The sequence below is a fragment of the Macaca mulatta genome, chromosome 9 (assembly GCF_049350105.2).
Source record: "Macaca mulatta isolate MMU2019108-1 chromosome 9, T2T-MMU8v2.0, whole genome shotgun sequence".
In the NCBI taxonomy this organism is placed as follows: Eukaryota; Metazoa; Chordata; class Mammalia; order Primates; family Cercopithecidae; genus Macaca; species Macaca mulatta.
In genome coordinates this window covers 144,794,554-144,817,291 of record NC_133414.1, presented here as the reverse complement: position 1 = coordinate 144,817,291, position 22,738 = coordinate 144,794,554, and the positions used below count along the sequence as shown (strand labels likewise).

The following is a 22,738-nucleotide window of genomic DNA, read 5'->3' as shown; positions in this document are numbered from 1 at the left end:
AGGGGCTGGCCCCCCGTCCCAGGCACCAGCAGCCACGAGGATCTGCTGAGCAGCTGACCACCAGGCCACGGACAGCAACACGCTACTCTCCCACGGGAGAGACGGGTCCACACACAGAGGCTCGGCGCCTGTTCCTCCCAGGAATCGTCTACCTCCCAGAATCTGCCTTCTCCTCTGCCTGTGGACACAACACTGCAGTCCCTGGAGCCAGGTCCACGGCAGGCGGGAAGGGGCTGGACCCAGGCTGGGGGCTGGAGTTTCTATACCAACTGGGGCTGAGGCTGCTCTTCCTGGAGGAGGGGCAGCCCCCCATGCTACGCCCTCCACAGACCCACGCCAGCAGGCCCCTAGCATCACAGAGGACTCAGAGTACTGGCGTCAGGGACCAAGGCCAGGGGCCACACTCAGACCCCTGCCGGGGCACCCACCCTCCAAAGGGTGGCAAAGTCATAGCAGAGGCCCCCAGACCTTGCCCAACTTCAGCCTGGGCCCCGGCCTCACTCCCCGCTTGCTGGGTCCAGGAGAGAAGCCTGAGGTGTGGGTGCAAGAAGGAGGTTCCGCTGCTTCTTGGCGGGGCTGAGGTACGGAAGGGTCAGAGCCTGTGTGGCTGCCTGGGAGGACCCTAGACTATCTGTTCCTTGCTGAGGGCCCGCTGCCCCTGAGCTTCCCACCCTGGCAGACCCTGTGGCCCCTGGCCCCTCGCGACATACCTCGGCCCTCACCCCTAGGGACTATGGGGCTCCCTGTGGGCTCTCCTACCCCATCCAGGGTGGGCAGGACCCAGTGAATAAGTGGACACCTGGTGAGGAGGGGACAGCCCAGCAGCACCTAGTCCAGCCATGGCCCTGGACAGCAATGCAGTCACATGTGTCCTGAGACAAGGTGCTGGGTCAACAGCCCCTGCCTGGACCAGCCCGGTCGCCCACAGCTGCTCTCCTCATGCCATCAAGTAGCAGCACATGGCCCCGCCCAGCCCAGGCCCCCCCAGCACCTATGCTTCCCACAAAGGGCCCTGAGTCTGTCTACGGTCACTCTGAGATGAGAGCCTTGGCTGAGTTCAAGAGAGGCCAGAGTTCAGCTCACAGGCTCTCCAGGGGAACCACAGCTGCCACCCTGCCCTTCCAATGGGCCTGCACCACAGGCGGCCCCTTCAGGGAGGCTATCATGACCCAGGGATGCGACTGTGCATGGAGAAGACCACGGAGCTTCCTTGTGTGTCCTTTTCCAACCGCAGGACACCCGGAGCAGAGGGAGGCAAGCGGGCGGTGCCGGAAGCAGGACCGAGGACGGTAGGCTGGCTCACTGACACGGTGTCCTTGGCCTAGGGAAGATGGATGAGGAGGCCGAGCCACGGGGTGACAGGAGCGCCCCATCCTTCACGGGGCGGCCACAGTCCCTCACTCAAGGTGTGGGCCATAAAGCAAGTTAATAAAGTTGTGGCCTTGCTGGAAGTCAGCTCCGTAGCAGCCTCAGCCTGCACGACTCTCGTGGAGAGAGGACTGCGGAGCAATCCTTCTTGGGGCTGGCCGCGCAGACAGGTCCGGACGAGAGCTCCTATATCACAGCCTGGATGCCCCCAAACCCGCCTCAGTGCCCAGGCCACTTCTGGCCACGGTACCTGGATGCCCCCTAACCCGCCTCAGTGCCCAGGCTGCTTCTGGCCACGGTGCCTGCACCCCACTGTGATTTAGCAGATTAGGAAGGGCAAAGCAGCAAACGCTGCCTCGACAGGTTAACTACACAGCGAGGCAGACACCGACAACGCCGCGTGTGAGGTTTACCCAAAGATCACGTGCACAGAGCAACAGCTGCACACACACAGCTCAGCAAAAGAGCATGGCGGCCAGAAGGAAACACCAATTTCTTATCAACACCGTCTGGCAGTGAGATGACAAATGCCTTCCACACATTTTGATTCTAAACTCTCCGTGTGACGCATGCATAACTGCTGGGACCCTGCTGCTCGCAGCCTGGTGCAACCACCAAGGCTGTATCGGACACGGGACCGTGCCCCTGCCCCACATTCACACCATGGGCACATGCGACCATCAGCCACTGTCTTGGTTACCACCAGCCAGCCCACCCTCTCCCAGCTGGGCGTGCAGGGGACCCCAGGTGCACACCAGGGGAGCTGAATAATTTTCCTACATCTTTTGGCGAAGCTTCTTTTTCGTGGATACGAGGATTCAGGAATTTACTGATTGCTGTGGTGCTAATGCCTTAGATTCTCACTGCCCTTACATGTGACAGCCCAGACCAACCACAGGAGGCTGGATTCCCAAGAAGATGGATTATCAGAGGTAACAACCGGACATACGACAGCCCAGACCAACCACAGGAGCCTGGACTCCCAGGAAGACGGATTATCAGAGGTAACAACAGGCAGCTGAGACCAGCAACAGTGCAATGCGAAAATTCCGTGTTCAGCGTAGCTTCTGACGGGCTCACTCTGGGAAGCAAACCCGTTGGTAAGAAAGCCTCGCTACGCACCTCGGGGAAGTAGTCCTGCGGAAACTTCTCCTTCTCCAGCATGGGTGTGCTCTCCAACGTATCCGAGTAGATCTCTTTGCCCGCGACCTTTCTATACTTCTTAGCTGGAAGAGACCAGAAGGATGAGGTGACTATCCCATCGTTGTGCCCACCAACCAGCCTGGAGCACAACCTGTTTCTGCCCCGCATGCAGCCTGATGGGAGCAAGGGAGGCCCCCGAGAGGAGGCCTCGACGAGGGCGCCGATCCTGAACAGACCCCCGGTGGCTGCTCCATGCCTGTGGCTCATGAATTTCCCTCCCATGACCTGGAATTGGACGCTCTGCTCCATGGTCCCCCGAGAGCCCCCAGCCTGCAGATTTACAGGAGCTAATTGGCATCCTCTTTTAAACCCGTGAATATATTTAAGAGGGCTGCAGAATTACCATTCACTCAGACCTTCACATGAATTTATTTAATAACATTGATTTCCTCCCCGTATCCAGCCTCCATCACTCATATTCCAGGGAAGAGGTTTGTGTGTGACGGTGAGAGAGGCAGCTCGCGGCAGGGTGCCTCCCAGATGGGCTTTGCCAGTGGCTGTCTGGCACCTCCCTGGAGCCCCCAGTGGATAGGCCAGGCCCAGGGACACAGGCCCGCCCGTGGGCAGGGCCGGTCTCACTATTGTTCACAACCAGGCCTCGGTCTTTCTTTTTATGGACAGGTAGCTCCATACCCATGGTGGGGTATGAGCAAGGATGGCAGGGATCCATTCCTCAAACTCCTGCTGGGCCCGGTGGGCAGGTGGCCACTGGCCTCTTTGCAAGATGCCATAGGATGGCTCCTAGGTCACTGAGGTGACACTCATGGGTGTCAAGGAGGTTCCTGGAGACCACTTTGGGGCAGTGTATTGTGTCCCACAAGCAGCTCCAAACTGCAGTTTCTGGGGTATTATCCACCCCACTGTGGCAGGAGGGACAGAGGGGGCAACCTGAGGACCACGGCACTGTGGGCCGAGGTGCTGGGTCACCACTGGGGTAGGCAGGAGTCCCAGGCAAAAACAGAGTGCTGTGGTGTGGCCCGGCCCTGGGTGCTGTGGTCTGGCCCGGCCCTGGGTGCTGTGGTCTGGCCCGGCCCTGGGTGCTGTGTTCTGACCTGGCCCTGGGTGCTGTGACCTGGCCCAGCCCTAGGTGCACAGTCCTGGATGCAGGTGCCTCATGGACAGGAGACAGCATGAGATGTTTCAGCGACTCATGGAGCATGGACAGAACATTAAATAGAGGCCGTTCCCTAAACTCGGAGCTTAGACTCCACGGATCCTTTCACTGTCTCCACAGTTCTGCCTTTTCCAGAGTGTCACAGAGTTGGAATCACACAGTGTGTAGCCTTTTCAGGTTGGCTTCTTTCATTGGTAGGAGGCATGTCAGGCTCCTCCGTGTCTTCTCACGGCTTCAAAGCTCACTTCTTTCTATCGCCAAATAGCACCCCGTGGAGCTGACATGCCACAGCCTGCTTGGCCCATTCACCTACAAGGCAGAACAGCAAGTCTTGAAGTCGGGAAGTGCGGGCTCTGACTCTGCTCTTCTTCTTCAAATCTCTGGGCTATTCTGGGTATTTTGTTTTCCACATAACCTTTACAGTCAGCTTGTCAATGGCGTGACACACCTTGCTGGGGCTGTGTTGAATCTATAGCTGAAGTTGGGAAGAGCTGAACCCTTGACAGTACTGGGCTGTCCCATCTGTCTTAGTCCATGGGGCAGCTACAGGAAAATAGACTGGGTGGTCTGTAAACAAAGTAAGTGTCTTTCTCCTAGTTTTGGGGGACGAAGTCCAAGATCAGGGTGCTAGGAGATGAGGTTCCTCACGGATGGTGCCCTGTGTGTGTCCTCACGTGTGGAAGGGGCAAATGAACTCCCAGCCTCTTTCATGAGGGCTCCCATCCCATTTGTGAGGGCTCTGACCTCACACTCTAATCAGCCTCCCAAGGCCCCACCTCCTAACAGCATCACCTTAGGGGTTAGGTCAGCAGATGAATTTGGGGGTAGGGGGCACCTACATTCCAACCATAGCACTATCCATGAAAATGAAATCTCTCTCCATTTATCTCGATCTTCTTTATTTCATCAGAGTTTTATAGTTTTCCTCATAGAGATCTTGTATTAATTTGTTAGATTTATTCTTAAGTACTTCCGTTTGGTGTGTGCTTAAGTAAATGGTATTATGTTTTTAATTTAAAATTCCACCAGTTCATTGCTGCTATATAGGAAAGCAACTGATTTCTGTATATTAATTTTGCATCCTGCAATGTTGCTATAATTGCTGATTAGTACCAGGTTTGTCTGTTATTATTGCTGACTCTGAGATTCTTGACAAAATCATATCATCTGAGAACAGAAATAGTTCTATCTCCCATCACCCCATCAATATGGCTTTTATTTCCTTTTCTTGTCTTGTTACATTATCTAAGACTTTCAGTAAGATGTTGAAGAGAAGCAGGAGAGGAGGCATCCCTGCCTTGTTCCCGATCTCGGAGGAAAAGCATCTAACTTCTCATTAAGTGTGGTGTTCATTGTAGGATTTTTGGAGCTTTACCAAGTTGAGGAAGTTCCCTCTATTCCTAGTTTGCTGGGAGCTTTCTTCAAATCATGAAGAGATGTGGATTTTGTGAAATGCTTTTTCTGCATCTATTCTATGATCATGGGATTTTCCTTCTTTTGCCTGTTGCTGTGATGAATTACATTAATTGATTTTTAAATGCTGAACCAGCCTGTATACCAGGAGTAAATCTTGGTTGGTCACAGTATATAACTGCCTGTTGAGAATTTTGTTGAGCACTTTTGTTTACAGTTCATAGTTTTCCTTCTCTTTGTAATGTCTTTATCTGGTTTTAGTATTAGGGTAATGCTGGCCTCATAGAATGATTTAGGATGTTTGTCCTCTGCTTGTATTTTCTGGAAGAGATTGTAGAGAACTTGTATAATGTCTTCCTTAAATGCCTGATAGAATTCACCAGTGAAACCATCTGGGTCTAGTGCTTTCTTTTTTAGAGGTTATTAATTACTTATTCAATGTTAGTTAATAGCTATAGGCCTGTTCAGATTATCTAGTTTTCCTTGCATGAGTTTTCTTAGATTGTGTCTTTCAAGGAATTGGCCCATCTCAGTTATTACATTTATAGGCAGAAATTAATGATATTCTTTTTATTATCCTTTAAATGTCCACAGGATCAGCAGTAATGGTCCCTCTCTAATTTCTGATATTAATAATTTGTGTCTTCTCTCTTTTTTTCTTAGTCTGGCTAGAGGTTTATCAATTTCATTGCTCTCTTTAAAGAATCAGCTTTTGGTTTTGTTGATTTTCTCTATTGATTTCCTGTTTTCAATTCTGTTGATTTCTGTTCCAATTTTCATTATTTCTTTTCTTCTGCTTACTTGGAATTTTCTTTTCTTCTTCTAGCTTCCTAAGGTAGAAGCTTAGATAATTGATTTTAGCTCTTTCTTCCTTTCTTCTTAGCGCTTTTTCTTTTTAGCTCTTCCTTATATGCATTTGATGCTATACATTTCCCTCTAAACAATACTTGTTCTAATATCCCACGAATGTTAAGTTGTATTCACATTTTCATTTGGTTCAAAATATATTTAAATTTCTCTTGAGACTTCTTTGACTCATATGTTATTTAGATATTTGTTGTTTAATATTCAAGTATTTGGGGATTTTCCAGCTACTTTTGTGGTACTGATTTCTAGTTTAATTCCATTGTAATCTATAAGCATGCTGCATATGGTTTCTATTCTTTTAGATTTGTAAAGGTGTGTTTTACGGCCCAGAATGTGATCTGTCGTAGTGAATGTTCCATGTGAGCTTGACAAAAATGTATATTCTGCTGTTACTGGATGAGGTATCCTATAAATGTCAATTAGATCAATTTGTTTGATGGTGCTGTTGAGTTAAACTATGTCTTTCCTGATTTTATGCTTGGCAGATCTGTTCATTCCTGATACAGGGTGTTGAAGTCTCATTCATCTGTTTCTCTTGGCAGTTCTACTAGTTTTCTCCTTGTGTATTCTGACACTCTGTTGTTAGACACCTAGATATTAAGGATTGTTACGTATTCTTGGAGATCTGATCTTTTATCATGATGTAAAGTCCCTCTTTACTGCTGAAAACTTTCCTAGCTCTGAAGTCTGCTCTGCCTATTCTGGTAATTTCTGATATTAATAATTTGTCTCTTTTTTTCTTAGTCTGGCTAGAGGTTTATCCATTTTATTGATTTTTTTCAAAGAACCAGCTTTCGGTTTAATTTACTTTTCTTCTTCTAGTTTCCTAAGGTACAAGCTTAGATAATTGATTTTAGATCTTTCTGCTTTTCTAATATAAGCATTTGATGCTATAAATTAATATGGCTCCTCCAACTTTCTTTTGGCCCATCTAAGTTTTCCTTTGATTCATGTAAGAACAGTATACCTTCCTCCATCCCTTATCTATTAATCTTTAGGTGTTTATATAAATGGGTTTCTAGAAGACAACACATAGTTGGGTATATTTGTTTTAAATCCACTCTGACAGTCTCTGTCCTTTAATTGGTGTATTTAGACCATTCATATTCAAAGGGATCGTTGATATAGTTGGAGTAATATCTACTATATTTGTAAGTTTTCTATTTATTGCCTTTGTTCTTTGTATCTTTGGGGTGTCCCATTCTTTTTCTGCCTTCTCTGGCTTTTATTGGGCATTTAATACGGTGCCATTATCTCTCCTCTCTTAACACATCAGTTATACTTCTTTTAAAAAGTTTTTTAGTGGTTTCCAGTTCACAATATACATGTATAACTAATCCAAGTCCACTTTTAAATAATACTATATTCCTTAAAATGATAGTACAGGTTTCTTATAACAGAGTACCCCAAATTCCTCCCTCCTGTCCTTATAACATTTCTGTTATTCATTCCACTTATCCATAAGCTGCAGTTAATCAATATATGGTTGCTGTTATTACTTTGAACAAAAGTTATCTGCTAGATCAATTAAGGGTAAGAAAAATACATTTCATTTTACCTTCACTTATTCCCTCTCTCATGCTTTTTCTTTCTTTAGGTAAACCAGAGTTTCTGGGCCATATGGTATTTCCTCCTGTTGAAGAACTTCTTTTAGCATTTCTTGTAAGGCAGGTCTACTGGCAGCAAATTACTTCATTTTTTTCTTATCTGACAAAGTCAATTTTCTTTACTTTTGAAGAATAATTTTTTTTTCTGAATATAGAATTCTAGGTTGATATTTTTCTTCTTATAATGCTGTAAATATTTCACACTACTCTCTTCCTTCTTGCATGGTTTCTGGGAAAAGGTCCAATGTAATTCTTATCCTTGTTCCTTTATACGTAAGCAATCACCTCGCCTATAAGGAATCTCCTGGATTCTTTCAAAATTTTCTCTTTTTTCTTTGAATTTCTGCAGTTTCAATACAAGGTGGCCGGGGGTCGACTTTCTGGCATTTATCCTGCTTGGTGTTGGCATTCACTGAGCTTTCTGGATCTGTGGTTTGGTGTCAGTTACAAGTTTGGAAAGTTCTAAACCATCACTACGTTAAATCCTCCTTCTGCTCCTTTCTTTCTACTCCTACTGGGGTTCCCTTTACAAGCTGCACCTGTTGTTGCTGTTCCACTGGTCTTGGCCATTTTCTTCTGTTTTCAAATTTATTCTCATTTCTCCTTTTCAGTTTGTGAAGTTTCTAACACCGTCCAGCTCACTGATTCTTCCCTCAGCCCATGCGCGGATGAGCCACTGCTTCCTTTCTGGTGCTGTTCCTGATTTCTAGTTTTCTTTTTGAGTCCTTCTCAGAGCCTTGAGCCCCCAGCCTGACCCTTGAGCCCAACTGCCCAGCCCGGCGAGGCCCCAGCCTGACCCCTGGGCCTGACCCCCCAGTCCGAGGGCCCCGCACTGCTCTGAGCATCAGCAGCAACATCTGCCATGCGGGGCACTGAGAACATTGTCAGCATCCACACGCCTCCTGCGACCGCACACGTCCCGCATTCACGTCTCCCGCGACCACATGTCTCCAGTGTCCGCACGCCTTCCTGACACACCACACGCTCAGGACGCACTCGCTGCCCACTCCTCACGTTGTTCTTGTTAGTCTGGCCACATGGAGGGCCCTGGGGAAAGTTCTGCGAGAGTGAAGTGTGCATCTCACATAGAGTTTTAAATACACTGTAGGGTCACCAGGCACTTCATGACTGATTTAACTTGGTAGTAAAACAGGTATTCAAATGGCTAGTGAGAAACAGAAAAGTTCTGCAGATCTGGAGCACGGTGAAGCCTGACACACAAGCTCCTTGGTTGCAGCTTCCTGCGGCACACGCTGCGTCTGAGCGCCCTCTCTCCCCACTCTCACCGGCCGCTCCGTGCCTGCGCACACAGCACGCAGGTGCCCTGTCTCCTGAAATGCAGCGAAGAGCGCCACTGGCCGGCTCCTGCGATTCTGTGTGGCCGATCCTGCCACGGGCCTTGTAGGAGGGCTCGGATGCTAGAATGGGGAAGGATCTGAATGTGGAAGGATCTGAAGATCTTCAGGTAACAGGGCAGTGAGAAATCAATCTGCCAGCCAGAATCTTGCTCTCATCATCAATGAAATCGCCACTCGAGCAACTGAGATGAGACTGCTGCGCAATTTCACATGAGGCGCTCCGTCTCCCGGGGGAGCACAAACACGGAATCTGAGCGAAATGATATCGTTTGTGGCTCCAGTTACCACAGCATGCAGGCACTTCACATGGGTGTGATCTGCTCTGGAGGCTGCGGGGGTTCCGAGGACTCACACACAGCAGGAAACGACAGCATCAGACGGGAAGTCATGGCACAAACACCCCCAGGCCGTGTGGAGCACGCAGGGAAGCCCCACACCCAGCCTAGGTCACACACCTGCCCCCAACAAAGAAATGAACAGGAGGGGACAGCTCGTGTCAGTGGAGCGTCTCAGGGCAAGTCTTTTCCATGAAGACACACAGCATATGACCATCAAACAGGGACACTGCTCACAGCACAGAGGACTGTCCCTGCCTGTTCTTATTTCTGAAACATGCAACCCTCTTATTCGCGTTTCATTTTCTCACACTGGAGGGGAACACAGAAACAAACTATTCCTTCCTCTTAACACTAGGAAAGCCAGGTCCCCACCAGAGCCTTGCCAGGGAGCCAGTGTGGGACGGCCACGGGGTCTCAAGACCAGGTCCAGGAGGCCCCTGGAGTGACCTCTGGCCAGTGGCTCAAGACACCCAGCCCACAGTGGCCATTCACGGAGACAGGGCAGGAGGGGCCTGGGGAAGCCAGACACCAGGAGGGGTGAGCGCCGAGACAAAATCCCGGAAGACGGCACGCAGTCTTACCTTTAAAGTCAAATTGGTAGATGTTTTTTAAGGATTCATGAAGAAAATAAAAGCTTCCTAGTGCCTGTAGAGCAAAAAGAGAAATCAAATGAGAGACTAGTGCTGGGAATATTTCTAAAGCATCGTTTCTAACAATAAATAAAAGCTCTTTTAAACTCGCTAGAGCAAGAGTTTAACCAGTTGTAATTTAATCACAATTACTGAGGCACAAGACGTCAAGCAGAGGAAACCTGCGAACACCCAAACTCCACCGAGCTCCAAGCACGCGGTGAGCCGTGCAGCCAGTGCTGGCTCCAGCAGGGGCACAGGTCCCGCAGGCTGGGCATTGAGTGGACCAGACCCTTCCCAGCACTGACGCTCAGCTTCGTCCCGGGGCCCCCAACCATCAGCTCCACTGCGCCCGGCCCCACCCTGCCCCATCGCTCCAGGAGCCGCCAGTGTCTCCCACTCACAAATTAGCCAGACAGGTGCAGAGCACAGGGGCCCCTGCTCTCCACACCAGAGAAGGCAAAAGTACGGGGCCGGGTGCCACAGGGCTGGGTCAATGGACACTACACAGACAGTGACTTGTTGATCCGAACTTCAGGTTTCACGCCGTATTTTCTACAGGTGAACCTGTGTCTACATGCAGCAGTGTGTTCATATTGACGTGTATATTATTTCTGTGTATTTTTTTCTTTTGCTAAATCTGGCAACCCCAACACGGGGCCTGGTGCAACTCTGGGGTGATCAGAATATTCTACACTGGGTTGCAGTGGTTGCCTTTGTCAAAACTCACTAAATTATACCCCAAACAGGGCGAATCTCACCGTCTATACATTAGACCTTTATAAACCTGACTTAACAAACAAATCTATCTCAGGAGATAGCTGTGTGCCCTGGGCGGGTGGCAGGTGCTGGGACAAAGCAGGGGAGAGTTTGAAGGGGCAGTGCCAGGTGGGCCAGAGAGGAGGGCACATGGGCACAGCTGCAGATGGAGGGCAGGGGCTGCCCGCAGGGAGCCCAACTGTGACCATGTCACACAGGACCTCCTGCAGCGAAGAGACTCTTAGCCACTGGGGGCTCTAACCCCAACTCTGCACTCTGAACAGGGCCTGTCCTCAGAGAGCTGAAAGCACAGGGTGCCGTGCATCCCTCACTGTCTCTGTGTGAGCCTGTGGGCAACACAAGGGCAACACCCGAGCATCACCTCATTCTAAGGCTTCACTTGTACACTCATGCACAGTCATTTCCACACATGCACACCACACGCTTGCACACACACACTAACGCACTCATACACACTCGTGCACATACTTGTGTACACTCACACACTTGTGCACACGCACTCAGGCACTCGCACAACTTGCACACATACACTTATGCCCACACAGGCACTTGCTCACATGCACTTACATGCACACGCACTCATGCACTCACATGTGCTTGCTCACACCCTTGCACATGCACACGCACACACATGCACTAACATGCACACTCACATGCACTTGCACTTGCAGTCATGCACTCACACTTGTGCACATATGCACTCATGCACACACACTCTTGGTCACACACACGAACTCATTTGTGCACATGCACTCACGTGTACTTACACTCACACACTTGCACACGCACGCACTCATGCACTCTTGCTTTGTTTTGGGCAGAACCATGACCCCACAACCCTGCAGTTCTGAGCGCCCCAGCATGGACCTCCTGCTAAGATGCTGTCCTACGGGGCTGCAGGGCTATTGTCTCTCTGAGAAAGACAAAGGCAATGCTTGAGCATCACCTAATTCCAAGGCCCAAGCTAAACGTCCCACACACTTCTAGCTCTGCAGTTCCCAGGGAACTGCTGCTCCCTCCCTGACGACTGGTCCTGGGGTGGCTGTCCTGGGGGCAGGGCTGTAGGAAGGTGCACCACACTGGGGTGTCAGGAGGTCGTTGCTCCCGCAGAGGCGTAGGGCGCCGGGCACAGTGCGTGGTGAGGGGACCTATGTTCTGGGCCTGCTGAGGGCCAAGCGTGCCAGTAACTCTGGCCAGGTCCCTGTCCGCAGCCCCCTGGGCCCCTGGGTCAGCTCTCTGGGACCTGTTAGGCCGTCTCTGGTTTGATGCCGACCCCACAACATGGGAAGCTCCCTGGAGGCTGTGCAGCTCCTGCTCCTAGGGCGTGTGCAGCACACAGCGGGCCAGGGTGATGGTCCTGCTCCCCGGGAAGCTGGCCACATGGACACCTCACCAGAAAACAGTGTTTCACCTTGAGGATGACACAGCTGTCCTCTGACAGAACACACTTCAAGGAGTGCATTTAAACTCCTAAAAAGAGAGGCCGGCTGGCAAGCCTGAGCCCCGTGCACCGAAGCCATGGTGGCCTCTGCCTCCTGTCTCTGCTGTGTCTGACTGGGAAGGGGACATGCCCACAGGGAGGAGCAGGGACACGTGCTGCCTCCACCCGGCACAGGTGGCAGGTGCGAGTACACACACACACGTGCACATTCCTGAGTGCCAGACCTCAGTGGGAGAACCCAAAGCTGTGGGGTAGCCATGGGCCTCCCAGCCCTGCATCCTGGCCACCACCCAGATGGGAGCCCCCAGGCTAGCCGACAGATGACAGGGACCTTCTGTCTGGGGGACAGGGATGAAGGACACCCGAGGGGGACGCAGTGCAGTTCCTCTCCTCTTGCAGGTGGGTCTAGGGCACAGCAGGCAGCGTCTCTGCCTCCACAGGGAAGCCAGGAGGTGGCAGAACCTGTGTGCCTGACATGGGGCTCTGTCCTCGGGCCCTCTCTGCTCCCTGGCCCCAGGCCACATGCCCTGGTGAGCTGCCGCTGGGTCCAGAAGGCTGCGCATGGCCATGATGCACTTGGCTGTGACATGGACACTGCTCAACTGATCTGCTATTTCATTAGGCATCTGCTGTGAACCTGTTCGGAACCCAGGGAACTGAGCCACCTTTACAGCAGGTCTTACAAACAGCCAGTGTTGGCCGGGCTCAGTGGCTCACACCTGTAATCCCAGCACTTTGTGGGGGCGAGGTGGGCGGATCACCTGAGGTCACCAGTTCAAGACCAGCCTGGCCAACATGGTGAAATCCCGTCTTTACTAAAAGTACAAAAATCAGCCAGGCATGGTGGCATGTGCCTGTAATCCCAGCTACTTGGGAGGCTGAGGCAGGAGAATCGCTTGAACCTGGGAGGCAGAGGTTGCAGTGAGCCGAGATCGTGCCACTGCACTCCAGCCTGGGTGACAAGGCGAGACTCTGAAAAAAATAGAAAATTAAAATTAAAAAGCCAGTGTTCATCATTCTCTTTGGCAAAATAGAGTTTCAGCACAGAGTTAAGACAGAAAACTGTAGGCCTGTGCCCGATGTATGAGACTTAACGTCTCCTCTGCCGACATCTGCCCTTCTTTATAGAATATATTCCTTCATTTGTTTCAGATAAAGCACTCTGAAAAAACATAATAAATGTCACTGCAAACATTTAAACCATTACCTCATTGAATGTGATAAAGCTAACAGAATATTATAAAGTTTGCAACAAATAAGTGAAAAATAAATTGCCAATGCAGGGATAGAAACTGCAATTCATAGTCAGAAAATCCATAATTAGCTCTAATGAACATTTAAAGTCAAAGTTCAACCCAACTTTTTCGGTGTTTACCCTGTCCCATCAATACGGTTCAGGGCACCCATTTATCACAAACCCAGGACATCGGGCCAGTAGCGTGTATCACAAACCCAGGACATCGGGCCAGGAGCGTGTATCACAAACCCAGGACATCGGGCCAGGAGCGTGTCCGGGGCTTGCTGACAGGAAGCCCCCAGCTCGCCCAGGCCTCTGACCACAGTACTTGTCAAGAGTATGTCTGTCTCATCTGAGAACAATGACTCCTTGCCTCTTGCTAAAAACAATTAAAATACTTTTTACATATTTATAAACAAGACTGTCAAGAGTGCTCATTAATTCTGTATTAGTGAAATGCAGCCATTGGCTGTGAGGCTTCTGCTAGGACTGCAGACATCGGCAGGAGCCCTCCATCCCCCGGAGGCCACGGCACAGCCAGGAAGTGGCCTCCGCTGGACAAAGCCAAGCCCCTGGGGCACCGAAAAGTAGATCCGGCGCAGGCCACACAGGAGATCCAGACCCCGGCTAACCTGGGCCCTGGCTGGGGCTGCAATGGTGGGACCCGAGTCTCTGAAGGCAGCCTGGGAGCTAAAGGGCAACGGAAGCTCCAGTCACCACCCAGCAGGCTTCCACACCAACTGGCGACCAAGGCGCAACGAACCCCGCGTACCATGGAGGTTCAGTGCCTCTCATGGGGCGGCTAGTGAAGATGGAGTATTTGCAAATGCTATTAAAACAAGCTCTCTACTTCAATTGGAGTCCGGTAATATGATAAATGGCCACACTGTGTCACTTAGCTTGATTTCGGGAGCTGAGTTCTGATAGCAGGCCCACTTTGCAAACAGCCAGCTCAGGGCGGGAGCAGACCACTTCTCACACATTCGGAAAGAACAACGTGTCCCGGAGGCACTGTGCAATCACAAAGCCCGTGTTTGTTGAGCGGGGTCCCACCTCCTAGACGGAGCCGCCGGCTCAAAGGCTCGGGATGACTCAGGCCAGGGCAGAGGCTGACAAGGCAGCAACACAAAGCTGCCATTGGAAATGCCTCTATCACTTTTTATTTGCAAACAAGTCAGATGGCCGGTAATTTATCATTTCTGTAATCAGGTGAACGACCAAAGCACACATCATTAACCTGGTCTTCTGCACCCAGCTCCCTTGTGCACAAAACAGAGCACATTCCTAAAACGTCAGTCACACAGACCCCTGCAGTAAGGGACACCCAGGAGCACGCGCTCTGCTCAAGACAGAAGGGGGAAACGCACAAGCAGTGTCCACGTGAGGCCCCAGGTGGCAACAGGGCCCTTCTCCTGTGCTGGTTCCAACCGTATCGCGGGCGTGACCACAGGTGCCAGCTTCCCGTGCGCCCCAGGGGGATCTCCGTGGAGCCTGTCGCTGCGTTCTGCCACTGGGAAGGGAAAAAGTGTTGCGGGAGGAGGTCACAGTCCATGGCCCAGGGGAGCCCTGACTAAGGCCGACTGTGCTTATCAACAGCGACTCAGAAAAGAGAGTGGCAGCATTTGGTGGCTCCCATTTCACTCTGAGACATTTTGTTATTTCTACGGATAAATAAAGTGTTTTCACCTCCAGTTTTTTTTTTTTAAATGAAAAAAATCTAGGAGCAGAAAGAAAAACTTCCTAAGATATTGTTGGTAACTAATCTTCAGGTCTGCAACAAAACAGAGAAGTTCATTTGTTTTAAATGAGAGTTGAGAGATTACCAAACCTGAGTCCCCTCATGCGCAGCCCACTCCTTCCCCAGCTGCAAGGACCAGGACCCCAGATGAAGGGCACGGCCTTGTGCAGGAGCCCAGGCGCACACGACCATGCTCACCTGGGCTCTGACACCCTGCGAGGGCCAGCGGCAAACATCTGTGCTCTCTGAGAACAAAGCTGAGGACATCACAGGGGCCAAGCCTGATGCTCCGTCCTCATTAGGGTGAAAGCACCTGCCCGAGCTGAGACAGGCATGTGGTTCCCAGCCTGATCTTTCAGACATTTCCTCTGCCCTTGTAATACAGGAGAAATGAGAAGACACTCAGGCTCACAGTGACTAATAAGTGACTGAAGACATGAGCCACTGGGACACGCCAGGTCTTGTGAACTTACAACCCCACACCCTTACAGCTGCTTCACACCCAAGAGAAACTTCTGCACACACACACGTACACACCCATGCACAGAGATGTACATAACCCACATCCATATACACTACAAACATACGTACGTAATACACACACACGTACACACCCATGCACACAGATGTACATAACCCACATCCATATACACTACAAACATACATACGTAATACACACACACGTACACACCCATGCACACAGATGTACATAACCCACATCCATATACACTACAAACATACGTACGTAATACACACACACACGTACACACCCATGCACACAGATGTACATAACCCACATCCATATACACTACAAACATACGTACGTAATACACACACACACGTACACACCCATGCACACAGATGTACATAACCCACATCCATATACACTACAAACATACATACGTAATACACACACACGTACACACCCATGCACACAGATGTACATAACCCACATCCATATACACTACAAACATACGTACGTAATACACACACACGTACACACCCATGCACACAGATGTACATAACCCACATTCATATACACAACATACATGCGTAATACACACACACACGTAAACACCCATGCACACAGATGTACATAACCCACATCCATATACACTACAAACATACGTAATACACACACACACACACCCCCACGCACACAGATGTACATAACCCACATCCATATACACTACATACATACGTAATACACACACATGTACACACCCATGCACACAGATGTACGTAACCCACATCCATATACACTACAAACATACATATGTAATACACACACACGTACACACCCATGCACACAGATGTACATAACCCACATCCATATACACAACATATATATGTAATACACACACGTACACACCCATGCACACAGATGTACGTAACCCACATCCATATACACTACAAACATACGTACGTAATACACACACACACGTACACACCCATGCACACAGATGTACGTAACCCACATCCATATACGCTACAAACATACATACGTAATACACACACACAAGTACACACACATGCACACAGATGTACGTAACCCACATCCATATACGCTACAAACATACATACGTAATACACACACGTACACACCCATGCACACAGATGTACGTAACCCACATCCATATACGCTACAAACATACATACGTAATACACACACACACGTACACACCCATGCACACAGATGTACGTAACCCACATTCATATACGCTACAAACATACATATGTAATACACACACACGTACACACCCATGCACACAGATGTACGTAACCCACATTCATATACACTACAAACATACATACATAATACACACACACACGTACACACCCATGCACACAGATGTACATAACCCACATCCATACATGAGCCATAGGCACATGCCAGGTCTTGTGAACTTACAACCCCACACCCTCACGGCTGCTTCGCACCCAAGAGAAACTCCTGCACACACACACGTACACACCCATGCACACAGATGTACGTAACCCACATTCATATACACTATAAACATACATATATAATACACACATACACATACACATCCATGCACACAGATGTATGTAACCCACATCCATATACACTACAAACATACATATGTAATACACACATACACATACAAGCATACACCTGCAGACATCCATAAGTCCATATACACACGTGGAAAGCACACACAGACCTCTGTCAGAGACGCTGGAGTTCTCAGGAGGCGGGCATGAGAATACAATGGCAGGACCTCTGAAAACACCAACTGAAAATGACCCGAATGCTTAACGTGCAAATGGGTAAATTGAATTTGAAATATCCTATGATAGAACCAGATACAGCAAGGAAAATAAACAGATCAGAGTTACAACCAAAAACACAGGTGGATTTCACAAAGGACGCTGAGAAAGAGGAAAGTTCCTCAAGCGTTCCCTGGTGTGATACCAAGATCAAGACACGGTCAAAAAGAGTGAAACAAACAAATTAAAAACCGCGACACTACGATCACATTCAGAAGGCAGTGAAAGGATGAGCACAGAATTCTGCGCAGTGGTTATCTGCGAGGGTGGGTGACAGGCTAGGGGGTGGGCTTGGGCAGGTGCACACAGGAAGATGGAAGGGCACGCTGGGACTTCAGAGGTGGTTGCCATTTATATTAAGAATAATAAAATAATGAGGGAAGAATGAATCAGTGACTGGCTGTACCTAGGCCAAGGGGGACAGCACGGCACAGCACGAGCAGAGGACTGCACAGCCCCGGTTCTGCCCCGGCGTCCATCAGGAGGCAGAGAAGCCCAGCCCAGCCCAGGCCCAAACGATGGCAGGTGTGCTGGGAATGGGCTCTGCAGCCCACCCGTGGCCACAGTCCTCTCCCTCTGAGAGGTGACCACCATCCTGAATGGTGCTGAACAGAAGTAACAGGCAAGGTGGCAGGGCATGGCCTCGGCATGGAACTCTCATCAACACTAGCTCATCCACCTCACCTTTGGAAGCTTTTCCCCCAAAGTTATATTTTAGTTTATTCTGAATGCTACATAATAATTCACCATATAAAAATACTGTAATTTGGCCAGGCACAGTGTCTCATACATATAATCCTAACACTTTGGGAGGCCAAGGTAGGTAGATCGCTTGAGGTCAGGAGTTTGAGACCAGCCTAGCCAACATGGCAGAACCCCATCTCTACTAAAAATACAACAATGAGCCAGGCGTGATGGCGCATGCTTGTAATCCCAGCTACTCGGGGGGCTGAGGCTAGAGAATCACTTGAACCTGGGAGGCAAAGGTTGCAGTGAGCCGAGATCGCACCATTGCACTCCAGCCTGGGCAACAGAGCAAGTGAGATTTTTGTCTCAAACAAACAAACAAACAAACAAAACCCTGTAATTTATCCATTTCTCTGTTGCACATAAAGACTACTTCCAATTATTTGAGTATTATAATTGATGCTATAATAGTCTTTCCTGCATGGTGTTACTGAGCAGGTGTGTCAGAGATAACAAGCACCTGGGTACACGGGTACCAAGTGTTCACACAGACATACTATGCAGGAGGATTTGCTGGGTCACTGCAGACACAGGAGGATTTGCTGGGTCACCGCAGACATACACCCTCCACATAGGGTAATACACACATGTACACATGAATTAAACATGCATGAATATGTATATAACAGCCTTGCTGTGTCACTGCAGATACGTGCCCTCCACATAGGATAACACACACGTGTACACGCGGATTAAACGTGTGTGCATATGTATATAATACACAGATGGCCTTCCCGCAGACACATGCCCTCCCAGGCATCACTACATTGCCCCCTCCCATTGCCATGGCGACCCCCCAGTGGTCTCATCAGGGCAGTGTCCATGTTCCACATCCTTGCCATGGCCCAGTGCCAGCCACTAGTTTTTGCCAACTAGAGAGGTGTGAAATCAGACCTTATTGTTTTAATCTGCATCTTCATTACACTAGCATAGTTGGGCATCTCTTCATCGAAATGTGTGGCTGTAGTAAAATGCACACAGAGTAAACTTTACCATTGTACCCACCTGAAGGTGTATAGGTCAGTGGCATGCAGTCCGCACCTAACGAACACCTGCACCCATCACACCATCCATCTCCAGGACGCTGTCCACCTTCCCAACTGACCATCTCCAGGACGCTGTCCACCTTCCCAACTGACCATCTCCAGGACGCTGTCCACCTTCCCAACTGAAACTGTTCCCGTCCAGCAACAGCTCCCATCACACCATCCGTCTCCGGGACGCTGTCCACCTTCCCAGCTGAGACTGTTCCCGACCAGCAACAGCTCCCGTCACACCATCCGTCTCCCAGACGCTGTCTACCTTCCCAGCTGAGACTGTTCCCGACCAGCAACAACTCCTTTCCCGCTCTCCCCCCAGCCCCTGGCAACCAGGCATTGTACTTTCTGTCTCCGTGACTTTGACTAATCCGAGTACCTCATGTAAGTGGGATCATACCGTATTTGTCTTTTTGTGACAGGCTTACTTCATTTGGCATAATGTCCTCAAAGTTCCTCCACCATGTTGTAGTGGCTGCCAGAATTTCCTTCCTTTTTGAGGGTGGGTCATAGTCCATGGTACTGCTTCTGCATTTTGCTGTTGTGAATAACACCGCTTTGAATATGGATGTGCAAATATCTGCCGGAGACTGCTCTCATTTATTTGGGATCTGTACCCAGAAGTGGGACTGCTGAATCAGACGGGAATTCTATTTTTAACTTTTTGAATAATCACCTCAATGTTCACAGTGGCTGCCCCCTGGCATATTTCCACCGACGTGCACAAAGGTTCTAACCCCCTCCCATCCTCACCAGCACCTGCTATTTTCTGTGCTTTTTGAAAATAGCCACCCTCATGGGTATAAGGTATTAGTTCAGTGCAGGTCCTTTTAAACTGACAAATGAAAATGGCAGTTTGGATCTGCATCTCCCTAAGGGTTCATGGAGCTGGGCGCTTTTTCGTGTGCTTGTCGGCCTTCTCCACGCCGTCCTTGGAGGGAAGATGCTTATTCAAACCCCTTTCTGACTCAGGTTGGTTTTTGTGGTTGCTGTTGTTGAGTTTTAGGAGATCTCTATATATTCTGGATAGTAATTCCTTATCAGATTTATGATTTGGAAATATTTTCTCCCATTCCATGGTTGCCTTTTCACTCTGTTGACATTGTCTTTGGCTGTACAAAGTGGCTGTGCTCTAATGAAGTCCGATTTGTCTCTTTTTTCTTTTGCTGCCTGTGCCTATGGTGCTGCATCTGAGAAATCATGGCCAAATCCAGCGTCGTGAAGGTTCTGGCCCATGTTTTCTTCTAAAAGTTTTATGGTTTTAGGTCTCTGACTCATTTTGAGTTAACTTTGTACATGATGTAATGTGAGGGGCCAACTTCACTCTTCTGCATGTGGGTACTGGCGTTCCCAGCACCACTGCCTGGAGGCTGTCCTTTCCCACTGAATGCTCTTGCACGTGCCCTCTCTCACGGAATGCTCTCGCACCCTTGTCAGAGGTCACCTGGCTGCCCAGGCAGGGTGGGTCCTGGCTGTCTCCTCTGCTCCACTGTCTGTGTGCCTGCTGCATCTCTTTTTAAGATTATTGGCAATTTAAGTTTCTTCTGTGAACTCTTTGTATCCTTTGCCCATTTTCCTGTCTCATTTTGTAGATTTTTAATTTTTTAAATATAATCCAGAATTATTTGTCTCATCACCTCCTCATGCCCTCCCCTCTCCTCCAAACTCTGTTACTTCCGGGCTACGAGACACCACATTCTCCTTCCCTGGATCTCCTCCTACGACTTGGGAAGAACAGCACTCTGGATCTGCTCAGGGTACCCTATGAGCCCTTCCCCTCCACCTCTTCCTCGCGCTGTGGTGGCCCATCTGTCCCATCTTCCAGCGGGCAGCTCTTGTGTACACAGCATGGAGCCTCCTAAAGGCCAGCCTCCCGGCCCGGTGGCTACACAGTCCCCACTTGGGTCTCTCGTGACAAGTCCGACCTTTCAGGACTCGGGACCTACCCCACCCTCACCCTCCTCCAGCTCCCACGGGAAACCACGGATCTCTCCAGATTCCTCCGGCATCTTGTCCATATGCCTCCCCCAAACATCCCTTCCTTCCACAGGTTCTACAGAGGACAGGACCCTGTCCATCTCTAGCCTTCCACGTGTCTGCACTGCCGCACACCCACCTTCCTCATCTCCCTGTGGGGCCCCCGCCTCTTCCACAGCTGTGGCCCCCTCGGTCTCTTCTCTGCTGGGCACCAGGGTGGCCTTTTCCACATGCACCTCTGGGCCCGCCGCTACACCTCCTCCCAGCCACGTCCCGCCCGCCGCTGTACCTCCTCCCAGCCACGTCCTGCAGGGCGGCCTCCCCAGCTGTCCTCTGGCCCTCACACACCCAGCTGACGGAGCTCCAGCCCCACTGGCCATCTGGGCCTGAGGAGACCGCGCCCTTCTGTCAGGAGGGTACTTCTGCGGCCTCCCCCCTTTCCAGCTTCTCACATGAACCCCCTGCTGCTTCAGGTCTCTGTGTAAATGCAGCCTCCTCCAAGCAGTCCTCTTGATTGCCTGCTCCGGGCAGAGGCTTGGCAGCCCCAGTCCCCAGCCTTCCCTTCAAGGCGCTGCACATTCCAGTACTCACCGGTTTCCTCATCTGAATTATTTTAGGGAAGGAAAACCCCTGAGGGCAGGCATGTGGCCTGGGCACCTCTGAGTCCTCCACCACAATGCCCAGGTCAGGGCAGGCAGGAATTCCACGGCTCCTGGGCAATGAGAGACGCACCACACCCTCTGGGTGCCCAGCTGAGCAGCAGCAGCTCAGGAACGCCAGACAGAACCCTCAGGTCAGGTTTCAAAGCACAACCCAAAGCACAGGCTCACGGTGCTCCCGAGAAGCTGAACGCACTCGCAAAAGTCACACATTTAACCCTATCACAAAAGCAAGTCCCAAGACACCTGGTTTTAAAACAATTTAACAGATTGAGTAATAAATCAAAGTTAAGATAACATTCATTAGATTATAAACAATAATAAATGAAACAAAGCTTTTGTTTAAATCAATGTAGAGCTTCATAGATCTTTTCCTGTATAATGAACTCATGGGCGGCCGACCCAACTGGACAAGGCGGCGTCCTCACTACTGCCCACTTCCCCCCGTGCCAGCCACCCCCACGCAGCATGCAGGGGCTGTGACCGTCCGCTCTCCGAGGAGCTCCGTGACCATCTCAAAATGAGAGCTGACTTATTCACAAAGCACTGACTTTCCAATTTCAGCTCCTGGGGCCAAACACGGGATGACGGCACCAAGGTGTCCCCCTGTCTGACCTCTCGCTGAGCCCCTCTCCGGGCTGGCTGCCGGCGGGAGAGATGCACACGTAATCTCATTCTGCCTCCTGTCCGAGAGCCGACGCTAGAGGTTAATTAAATTGGTTGTCCATTGTATTCATCCACTTACAAAGCTAATGATATTCTGTTCCTGAATTAAAGAGCATTTTATAAAGCGTGCCCCATGGAAGCCGGCGTTCTGCACGTGGGGTGCTGAACCCTGTCACAGCTCCTGGATGTAGTGTCCCCAATTAGCCAGCCCAGGAAAGAGCGGGGCTTCATCTGCCAGCGTGGAACACCAGTCATGCTGACACG

At 50.0% G+C, this 22,738-nt stretch overlaps 1 protein-coding gene across 7 annotated transcripts in view; it reads right to left on the bottom strand.

Moving 5' to 3' along the window:
• Nucleotides 1-22,738, bottom strand: part of INPP5A (inositol polyphosphate-5-phosphatase A) — a 249,651-nt gene that overhangs the window by 80,491 nt on the left and 146,422 nt on the right. For 5 of the 7 annotated variants that reach the window (XM_028827054.2, XM_077947896.1, XM_077947897.1 and 2 more), the window contains 2 exons: nucleotides 9,850-9,913; nucleotides 2,491-2,594 (listed from right to left, as the gene is read on the bottom strand). In XM_028827054.2, the coding sequence (XP_028682887.1) occupies nucleotides 2,491-2,594; nucleotides 9,850-9,913 (168 nt within the window). Of the gene's footprint in view, nucleotides 1-2,490; nucleotides 2,595-9,849; nucleotides 9,914-21,288; nucleotides 21,397-21,740; nucleotides 21,768-22,738 lie in introns of those variants that run through there. The other 2 variants (XM_077947900.1, XM_077947899.1) reach the window with 2 other exon arrangements.